At 39.5% G+C, this 8,981-nt stretch overlaps 1 protein-coding gene across 1 annotated transcript in view; it reads left to right on the forward strand.

The window, feature by feature from the left end:
- galt (galactose-1-phosphate uridylyltransferase) overlaps window positions 1-3,945 on the forward strand; it is a 30,023-nt gene extending 26,078 nt beyond the window's left edge. The window contains exons 10-11 of the mRNA XM_054612488.1: window positions 1,767-1,921; window positions 2,185-3,945. Of these exons, the coding sequence (XP_054468463.1) occupies window positions 1,767-1,921; window positions 2,185-2,283 (254 nt within the window). The 3' untranslated portion in view covers window positions 2,284-3,945. The remainder of the gene's footprint in view (window positions 1-1,766; window positions 1,922-2,184) is intronic.
- Window positions 3,946-8,981: the final 5,036 nt, after the last annotated feature.

Below are 8,981 nucleotides of genomic sequence, written 5' to 3' on the forward strand. Positions count from 1 at the left end.
TTTTTGAATGGCTTTTGTGGTTTTTTTTTTAAAGAGAGATATTTTTCTACTTGTACTCCTAATCCCCTCCCACTAAGATCAGAAAGCATCACAGGCAACAAAGAAGGTACTTAAATGTTAAATACAGTTGCAAATCACTGAAAATGTGTCTTTGGTAATGCCCCTCTTAAAGACTATTTATTGAGTTGTGTGATAATGCAATTCTTCTGGCACTAATCTGCACGTATTAGTTAGACTAAGAGATGGTGACAAATGTGAGGCAAAATGCTTCCACATCAGGAAACGAGAGATATCTGGATGTTAAGTATGAAAATGATGTGAAAATATGCTGTGGCTTTCATCAGATCTCAACCCAGTGTAATACTTCACATTTCAACTCACTTTTGCCCTTCTATCCTTAGAATCCTTGATTTAGACAAATACAATCTCTTAAAAAGCCTTTTACTTGAGAAAAAGAGGGAACATTTCTCACTTAGCGATTTATCTAACTTGCATTGGTCAGACAAACTAAACTTCACAAACTCAAAGCCCTTTTGGCCAAACCACTGAAGCCTAAACTGTTGCTCTCATTACCTACAGTGTAATACTGCTGCATTCATTAAGAAAACAAACACCTGCGTCAGTGGTGCCTGGCAATACTGTCCAGTTACCAGGATTGAGTAGACCCCTGCCAGAGCGGAGAATTCTCAGTGGTCGTGATATAAAACAATCTCTGAAAGAATGGATCACCGGTTCCTCCTCACAAAAAGTTCTTCATCACTTTAAAATCCTTAGTTTTTTTTTTTTATTGCACTTGTGAGATTATTGCTCTGTTGCCCACAGAGTCAACACTGGCTGCTTCTCTGATTTACCTTGTTAGCTACCTGATAGGGGGTGTCTGGTCTGCAGCTTAAAGGCGTTAATGAGCAGAGGGGCTTGTTCATGTGGTGTGGACGACAGGGAGATAAATGAGCTTGTTGTGTCCTGGCTATGCATATCCTTAATTAGCCTTTAATGTTTGATTGTGCTGTTGTTCTGTTTGTGTCTGTGTGTTTACCTGGCCTCCAGTTTTGCAGAAACATTGAGAACATTTAAATATCGTGTACACATTTGCACATTTTACTTCCATCAGGGAGAGGTTTTGTCGCTACGGTAATCCACACTTGAATATAACTTGCACATAGATTTAAAACAATTTATTTTAGACAATCACAAATATGGAATAATATTTAGGACTGTAAAACCCTCAACCCATCTGCTGGATAATCTTTACAGACCAGTCCTCAGAGTGAACACGTTTGAACACACAATACCAGAGCTTAGGAAACTAAACCTGAATCTTTTTAGATTTAAAATCATGTTGGGAAATGCTTCTTTGATCTCTGCTGGTTTTTGGGAGTTGAATAAACTGCCTCTTGCAATTAATGAGGTGCAAAACCCACTAGCGTTTAAAAAAAAAGGTCAAATAGAGGCTGCTAGGTAACTTGTTCAAATAAGAAAATGTGCACGTTGATAAATTGAATTTAAAGGAAGACAAATACAATATGGCATATTTGTCTGTCAGTGGATTGACAGCTGTCCCCATCTTGGATGAACCGATGGAACAACACAGACCACGATGGTAAAAGTCCTGGACTTTGTTGTGTTATCCCTGACAGTGTCTCACATGCTTTTACAGCTGTAAACTTGGAATTTGTTCTAATACACTAAACTTAAAACAGCCTCTGATTGACTGAGTAATAATGGCTCCTGTGTCTCAAGTCTAATGTTTCCCTCTCTTCATTCAGGAGCCCCGACCGGCCCCCATTTGACAGAAGACAACTCTCATTGGCAGCTTCATGCTCACTACTACCCTCCTCTGCTCCGCTCAGCTACAGTTAAGAAGTTTATGGTGGGCTATGAGATGCTGGCTCAGGAGCAAAGGGACCTCACCCCTGAACAGGTGAATATTGTCAAATGCACCCAGCTTTGTGCCGTACAGGGTTACTCATTGTTTCTACCCATTTAAAGTATTGAAAATTAAAGTAATACGATTTGAGATGTGATGCCAGGGGCTTTGTTTTCTTCCCCAGGCCATCAAAAGCTGACCCCTTCCAGCACACTAATTATAATGCAAAACCAGGATTGTAGTAGTCGCTCTCTGTCCCTATTTTTATCTTGAAAACTGTTTAAAAGCTTGGCACTGCTGTGTTCTTGTATTTTTAGGCCGCTGAGAAGCTAAGGAACCTTCCAGAAGAACACTACAAAACCAGACAGAACCTGGAACAAGGAGGAGGAAAAGAGAAAGAAGACGGAGGAAATTGAAGTGAAAGTAAAACCAACTGTGTGATGGTTAGAAAAAAGTACATATTTATTTAAACCACAGTATCATTTTGGGGAAATATAGAATTAATGCATTGCTACAATTAATGCATTTTAGAAAAACTGTTAAAATTACATTTAAACTTAATGACATGTAACACGTCTGAAGTGGTGCAACGCGTTAAAGTGCCTTTGCGAACACAGGGATTTTAAGATATTCTTACTTGTAAAATACACAGTTTATGTTTATATTTTTAATACATTTCTGTGTACACAAAGTTGGTACTGGGCTCCTTACTATAATCGTGCTATGGAACTCCCAATCCATGTTTTAAGGAGATAATGAGAGAACCTGCTGTCCCTTCTGTCTTAATTAAACAAACTTTGTGTGTTGCTTCGTTATGATGGAAGCCTTTTGACCACAGCTTTTTCTTTCCAACAACTCAAGGAGTTATTTGTGATTCCAATTGATGCCTTTGTTTCTTTTCTTTTATATAGAAAATTGATTTCACAGATACAATGTAGTCTGTTTATGATAACATAATTAAGATCCAGAGCATTGTTATTATACAGCTCCAACAGTGGTATTGAAGATGCAAACATCATTATCAGAGTTTGAAATTGTAAAAAAATTGATATTACAGATGGAACATATGTAGAATTAATGAATAACGTTTGGTATACTTTGTTGTTACATCACACTACTGCACTGAAAGATGTGATAAATTCACTTATTTGACACTTCACCTGCCAAAGGATGATGCAAACAAACCGTGAATCATAAGTTTTCCAGATCAGGGGGGAAACAAAGGGGTAAGGTATATCTAATTCATGAATTAGGGAGGGATTTTCTTGGAAAAGATCATGAGCTAGAATATCTCAGCACCCTGGAGAGAGACACAGCCTTTGTTTCTGTGTTTCAGGACCAAGGACAGAGATAGTGACTGTACGGAGACCTTGACAAAAGGATAACTTCACATTTATTTCAAGTTTTAGGGTTAAAATAAATATGGGTAATATTGTTTAAAGACAGCCTTTAAAAAATGTGAATTTATCCTTCAAGTTTGTCTACTGCATATCACACTAGCGATGAGTATGGTCCAAACTAAGGAGTGTGGATAGGCAACAGTACTATTTTTAAACCAGATGCGGAGTTACAGTTGTTTCCACTGGTGGGAAGATGTGACTCTGACCATAAAGCAGAGGCTCAAGAGTAATGATAGAATCTGGTCTCCACACACTCACTCAGAATGGATCTGTCCAACACCCAGTCGATTAATTCAGTGTGACACCTGAGACCATCCTGTGGAGAATAGATAAACGGGAGCAATATGAACTTCACATGTCGTCTTAAACTCCTTTGATTGATTTATTATAATTAACTACTTCTAAAATTAAATTAGGAATATCAGCTGTTTCTAGAAATATGTATTCAGGAAAATCAATGGTTCCTTAACTAATAGCAGACCTAAAGAGATTACTGAGAGCGCTTGAGAGGGGGTGGGCAAAGACCCAGTGAGCTAGAGCATTCATGTGGTTTAAGATACTTGCATCATCCAATCTTCTTGCATGAAGCTCTAAAAGTAGATGGGTAAAAACGGGTTGAATTGTGTTTATCAGATGATTTGTAAACCATGCAAATAAAGATGCCAAGTTTTTTCTTGACGTTAAACAAGGTGTGCTCTCACTATGACAACAGCAGATGGCGGTGTTGCTTAAATAGACAGGCAGATGAGATGGATTTAGGCTGAGAATCTGACTCTGCTTTAGTTTATAACAATACAATACTTGCAATCTTCTTTTTATCAGTTGAACTAAAAGCATAAAACACATGTTAACCTTTTCTCTTTCAGCACGGAGGCCAGGGTCAGCTACACAACCGTATCCCTTGAACATATAGGTGTTCAGTAATTACTCAAGAACGCTTCAGCAGGTTGTGTGTCTGTGTGTGTGTGTGTCTGTCTGTGTGTGTGTCTGTCTGTCTCTGTCCAGAGGCTGGGTCCAGCCATTGGCTAATCATATAAATTGTTCCATCAAATCTTCATTTCATGTCCTGATGGACAATAATACTCCACCTGTCTTTTTGTGCAGATTTGTATGATGCATGTTCATGTTCTGACGCTCTGAAACATCAGGGTAAAGCTTTCCTTAGCTGCCATTTAACATGAAGTCCATTTCACAACCCCGGCTGTAGCTGAAAGAATAAGGCTAAAATGTAGTCATTCAAGCCATAAGAATACGTCTGAAACACATTAATTTAATGGAACCCACACATGTAATTATAGTCAGATCTATCATGCTCTAGAAGGGGCACTGTGAATTTACACATTCACACAGTGGCTGATTTATTGCCAACTGTCCTATCTGCATTTAGCAGTTTAAACTAAGTTGCTTTTTGTCTGGATTATGAATTTAACTTAACATATTTGTGTTATATCATCTAATGATCCACGTCAATCGTCAATCAAGCTTGATTGGGCAGTAGCCAATCTCAAACATCTCAAACATAACTTGCAATTTAGGTGTTCTGCATAAGTAACCATCTACCCTGGTAAAGAGTGAACTACCGTCATGTGACTGAAAACCCAGGGTTAACCCTGATGTTACCTCGCTAACCCCAAATCCTGCTTCATACAGGCCCCAGGTGCACAGTGCACCTTTGTTTCATAATATTTTGTGAAGTCACACTCATGATATAAAAATGTCTTATTGTTTGTCTTTCCAGTTTTATTATGCATTTGTGATCAAACAGACACAAAAAGTTTCATTTATCTATCTGTGTTATATTTTATTTTAGGTTTAGGCCTACTTAAAACAGCTGGCTTGTAATGTCCACTGGTACAGGCAGACTTGAACCCAAAAGTACGACATTGAGACAGTCTGAGTTGCAAGCTAAGTTCAATTTATTTATTAGTGTAGGCAAGGTCAAAACAAGGAGATCCGTCACTCAGGGTTAACAAAAATCAATAAAAGGGGCAGAAAAAAATTCCAAGGTCTAAGAAACAGACGAGAAGGGTCAGAAAAGGGTAGCTCAGATAACATGGGCAACAAAACGCTGGATAGCTTGGCAGAAAAACAGGGACCAAATGAGAGAGGACAAGTATAAATACTGAGGGACTAATGAGAGAATGAGCTGCAGGGAAGACCCGGTGAGGGGAATGAGCTGATTGCATGGACTGAGAAAGTGGCAGGACCTAAAACAACAGGAGAGCTGATGTAAAAGCAAGAAAGACATCAAAACAAACTAAAGGGAGGTGTAATTCATGACATGGTTACTTTGGTCTTCTCTTAAAAACAGTCAAACTTAGATATTGCCCTGTTTTTCAAATGTTTAGCATCAAGGAATCGAATAATCACCAATATCTGGCACATGAGAGCAAGTATTAAATGTGGACTGGATGTTGCATGAATGTTAGTTAGAGTCTGAGGCACCTTGCATGGTAGCCTGTCATCAGTGTGTGAATGGGTGAATGATATGTAATATACTACTGACTGTAAGTCGCTTTGGATAAAAGCGTCTGCTAAATGACTGTAATGTAATGTAAGCAGCTAGCAGGCAATCAAATAGCAGGTAAAGGAAGCAGCGATGGACCCTCTGGAAGAAATGTACATTTTTGACTTGAAGCTGAAATTTTTGTACCCCTCCAAACCCCAAAAAAATCAGCATCATGTTTTAAATTAAGACCTTTAAAGGTAAGCAAACCACACACAATAGCACAGTATCAATTTATTGTTTAATCTTTAAATGTAATTTTTAAATCCCAAGAAAGGGAACTTTATTACCAGTGCAAAAATAATGCATCCATTGCAATGGTAGTTTTGGACTTGGAAGCGAACAACATCCTTCTGCAGTTTCAGGCCAGTGCTATCGGGGCTCACTGTGGAATAGACAAGACTATGCATGCATCCTTCAATGATATAACTGGCCTGGTATGAAAGCAGACTGAGTGGCTCAATCAGACCCCTTGTCCTCCAGTCTCCAGTCAGGCAACACAACTACCTTTAAACCCACAATTTTAGTCACCCAAGATAAATGTAAACTTCGACATATTCAACATTAGCCCCCAGAGGGGAGTTAGAGGATGAAGTAAATGCATGTGTCAAGTCTTCTTAGTTATTTTGATGGCACACTTGTAACTCCACACAATTGTTACTTAAGGTTTTGATTGCATCCATTAATGCTATCATTGTTAGATCACAAGAAGATACTGAGAGAAAGTTGTATCTAGTTGATTCCTTTCAAATGACATGTGGCAAGGACCATTCAGGGAATTAAACAAGGTGACTATTTTCAAAATAATGTGTGTATGTTTCAGCTTGACCCAATGGCCTACCATGTCCTCTTAGGATCAGTGTGGGAAAAACTGCACTGGACAATTTATATTTATATATACTACCATAGAGCAAATTATATAACCATGTGTAGGAGTATCAAGACTTTTGTGCGGGTATTGTGCAGGTCCTTTATCCAATACATTGACCCCTTGGTTAAAGCATGTGACTGCATAAAACGTTTCAAGGTAAAGACAGGGCAAGTCTTACATCAGTCATGAAATGTGCTTGGTTACAAATAGAACAATATTTTCTTTGCTACAGAGCTTTAATGAGACGCAAACACATCCACATCTCACAGCAGACTTACAAAAAGCCATTCGTGTCAGCAAGACTCAATGTCCAGTTGGACATTTTTCTGCAAGGTATGACTGCATCTGACCCTTTGTTGAGTACAGCTGTTGAATGTTCCTGATTGTACTGTGTCTTGTGTAGTTTGCAGAGCTTCTCCTAACTGGTGGGGTTCTCGATTGCAGTACTGATGAGGCTGCTCTCACTCAGTTGAGGAGGGAAATAGCTCGCAGACTGATCACGGATTCAGTTTTGTTCTCTGTCGAGAGGGAAATAGAGATGTTCATGATGACGGTGTAAGAATAAAGTGACAGTGGTGTATGCTTACACATGTAATGTATTACTAATCTACCGCCATAGTTCCCCTTCCAGTATACAAATTGCAGTCTATGGTTCCACTGGATTTGTGTTGGGGGCCACCATTGGTGCAGTACTTCTATTTTCCTGCATGTAGACCGTAACAGGATCTGATGCTTTGATCTGATGACAACCGAGGAGGAGGAGGATGTTAAGGGTGTATCTACCTTAAGCTCTCCGGCCCTAGCTGCTACCTGTGTGCTAAAGTGACTGCTAGTTTCCCCTCAGCACCTATAACTACCCATCCCGAAGGCTGGATCCTCTGCTCTTTGGTGCCTTTCCAAGATTTCTTCCACTTTCTCCCCAGTTTTTAGGTCTTTTAGGAGTTTTTCATTTACCACGTAGAGGTTAAAGTATAATATGTTACATTTGCCTTTTGCCGTTTCGGCATTCAAAGTTGGTCACCGCTCCTCAGCTCAACGAACGAGCAGCAATGTTGGCTCCCTTTGCGGCTCAGAGCTGCTCTTGGTCAAACGGACAAACCGATGGCAGCACTCTGCACAGAGGAGAGAGAGAGGAGCAGTAGAAACACTGGAGCACATACAGACACATTTGACTGCCTCAACGGTCTGCACACCCAGCCCACTGTTATTGGGTGGGGGGCTCAAATGCTATTTGTTGACACCAAGAAATCCTGAAACAGCAAAATAAGTGGAAAAGAAAAAATTCAAGCAGAGGGCAGAGTCTCTGCAGATAAAGACACCACCACACACCTCTGGTGGGTCATACGTGATGATCTAGAGGAATTGTTTCTGCATGAGTCTATATATTGCTTTTTAGAAAATTCCTGCACCTTTAAGGCTAGGGGTTGCTGTTCTGTGCCTGCTGTCAAGTGAACTGCTGTAAGGCAATAAGGGCCTACACATACACATTTTTATGCTAAAAAAGTGCATTTCTTGCCTAACCCTAACCCTGTATATGGAGTCTCTACCATGGCGTCAATTGGTCACTTATGTTCACTGCTTGCCAAAAACAAAAAAAACCCTGTTATATACCGGCAGGTCTCTAGAATGTGGTCGAAAAGTCAAAAAATGACGTCCTATTGTCTTTTTTTTTCCACTTTTCCTTGAGCTCAATGGAAAAACATCATGATGTTGATGATGTTGAAGGCCGAATGTTGTGTCGCTTTAAATGTTGCTGCCACATTGAATTGTGGGACATCACAACGTTATCTAATTCCCTTTCATAAAGGATGGTCCAGCGTAAAAGAGATCAGAAAGGAAGCATGAGATCACTTCCCGTAGCATTTAGAGAATTTGAGCAGCTTTTATCATGGTTGTCGTTAAGATACTTCAGGGTCATCAGTTAGAAATCTTCCTAAGCTAAAAAGAAGATTTGATCGCAGCCCTTTCCTGCCGTCCCTGTCCCTATTTCATTTCAATTCAATTTAATGTATTTGTATTGCCCACGTATCACAAATGGCTTTACAATCTCAGCATACAACATCCTCTGTCCCAGGACCCCCCATCAGAACCGGAACCCCCCCCAGAAAAACTTTAACAGGGGAAAAAAAGTATGAAACCTAATGGAGAGCAAAATCATCTCCTGAGACGACCAGAAGTGCAATAGATGTCATCTCTATAGAATGAACATCAGTATATAATTACAACACAGTCAATGCATATTATATAAAAGATTCATATAATGAGAGTAGTAAGCAGAATAATGATAGAAAACCTACGACTACAACTAACAACAGCAGTGGATATCAAATAACAACA

This window comes from Anoplopoma fimbria, chromosome 14 (genome assembly GCF_027596085.1).
Source record: "Anoplopoma fimbria isolate UVic2021 breed Golden Eagle Sablefish chromosome 14, Afim_UVic_2022, whole genome shotgun sequence".
Classification (NCBI taxonomy): domain Eukaryota; kingdom Metazoa; phylum Chordata; class Actinopteri; order Perciformes; family Anoplopomatidae; genus Anoplopoma; species Anoplopoma fimbria.